Raw genomic sequence first — 1,181 nt, forward strand, 5'->3', positions numbered from 1 at the left:
GGGGGGGGGGTGGCTTTTACCCCATGGGTGTCCCAGGGCTGGTGGCATCTCTTATTGGTACCCTGCTGGGGGTGGCACAGCCTTGGGATGCCCGGGGGGAGCTGGAGGTGGGGAAGTGGGAGCAGAGTCCATGGTGAAGGGGATGGCACAGCCAGAGCTGCACCGTCCTGGTGTCTGTCCACCGTCCTGGCGTCTGTCCACTGTCCCCATGTCTGTCTGTCCACCACCTGGGAGGGTTTCCATGGCCCTGCCAGACCCCGGCTCTATAAATAGCTGCGGGGATGTGGAGGGGGAGAGAAAGTGCTCGTTAGCCTGATGCCTTGTCGAGAGAAACTAATTATCCTCTCTTCTCACAGCCCCCCTACGGAGGAGGCGCAGGCAACCGCAGAGCCCCAGGTCAGTGCCTGGTGGGGGGGTTGAGCCAGCACGGCAGAGCCTGCAGCCGGTACCTGACGCCCCAGTGATGGGCTCACTCACCCTGACTGCCGTGGCCCCGGGGCCACAGTGTCACCCCAAAAAGGTGCTGCCGTTGGGGCCAGCCTTGTGCGTGGTCTTGCAAAGTATGATCCTGAACCTTGTGGCGTGGGGAGTGATGGGAGGGATGTCCCACGGGATGTCGCCCACCCTGTCCCCAGGCACCCAGAGGGGCTGGACTGAGGGGAGCAGACCGGGGAGAGGAGGGTGCCCATTTTCACCCTTTCCCCTCTGTGCCACCTCGCAGCCCAGCCCCACAGCCCCAGCTCTGGAGGAGACCCCAGTGTCACAGCCCCTGTGGCAGGGTGACATCCCAGCCAGGGAGCAGGATGTCCCAGCCCAGCCAGGTAATCATAATGGGTGGTGGTGGGGGGGTCAGTGCCGTCAAGATTTGGGGAGGTTGGAGCCCCCCAGCACTGCTTACCAGCATCCTCCCAGCCCCCATCCCTCGCTTGCCTTCTCACTCCTCTTGCCAAAAAAAAAAGGGACACCCTCCCCCCATCCATCCCTGCTGTGGTCAGACCCCCCACCCACACTGCACCCTTGCAGGTGACACAGTAGGTGGGAACCCCTTTGGCACGTCCAGCGCGGAGGAAGACGAGGAGGAGCCCGACTCTGCATGCAGTGGCCCTGATGCTGGGCAGGTGGGACTGGGGGGGGCTGTATGGGGCTGGAGGCAGTTGGGGGGGCTGGAGGGGGCTATATAG

General features: G+C 63.8%; 1 protein-coding gene across 1 annotated transcript in view; it reads left to right on the forward strand.

The window, feature by feature from the left end:
- Window positions 1-1,181, forward strand: part of SYTL1 (synaptotagmin-like 1) — a 5,607-nt gene that overhangs the window by 2,335 nt on the left and 2,091 nt on the right. The window contains exons 5-7 of the mRNA XM_010576363.1: window positions 357-396; window positions 722-821; window positions 1,024-1,118. Coding sequence (XP_010574665.1) covers window positions 357-396; window positions 722-821; window positions 1,024-1,118 — 235 coding nt within the window. The remainder of the gene's footprint in view (window positions 1-356; window positions 397-721; window positions 822-1,023; window positions 1,119-1,181) is intronic.

The sequence above is a fragment of the Haliaeetus leucocephalus genome, unplaced genomic scaffold (genome assembly GCF_000737465.1).
Source record: "Haliaeetus leucocephalus isolate CR32 unplaced genomic scaffold, Haliaeetus_leucocephalus-4.0 Scaffold517, whole genome shotgun sequence".
In the NCBI taxonomy this organism is placed as follows: Eukaryota; Metazoa; Chordata; class Aves; order Accipitriformes; family Accipitridae; genus Haliaeetus; species Haliaeetus leucocephalus.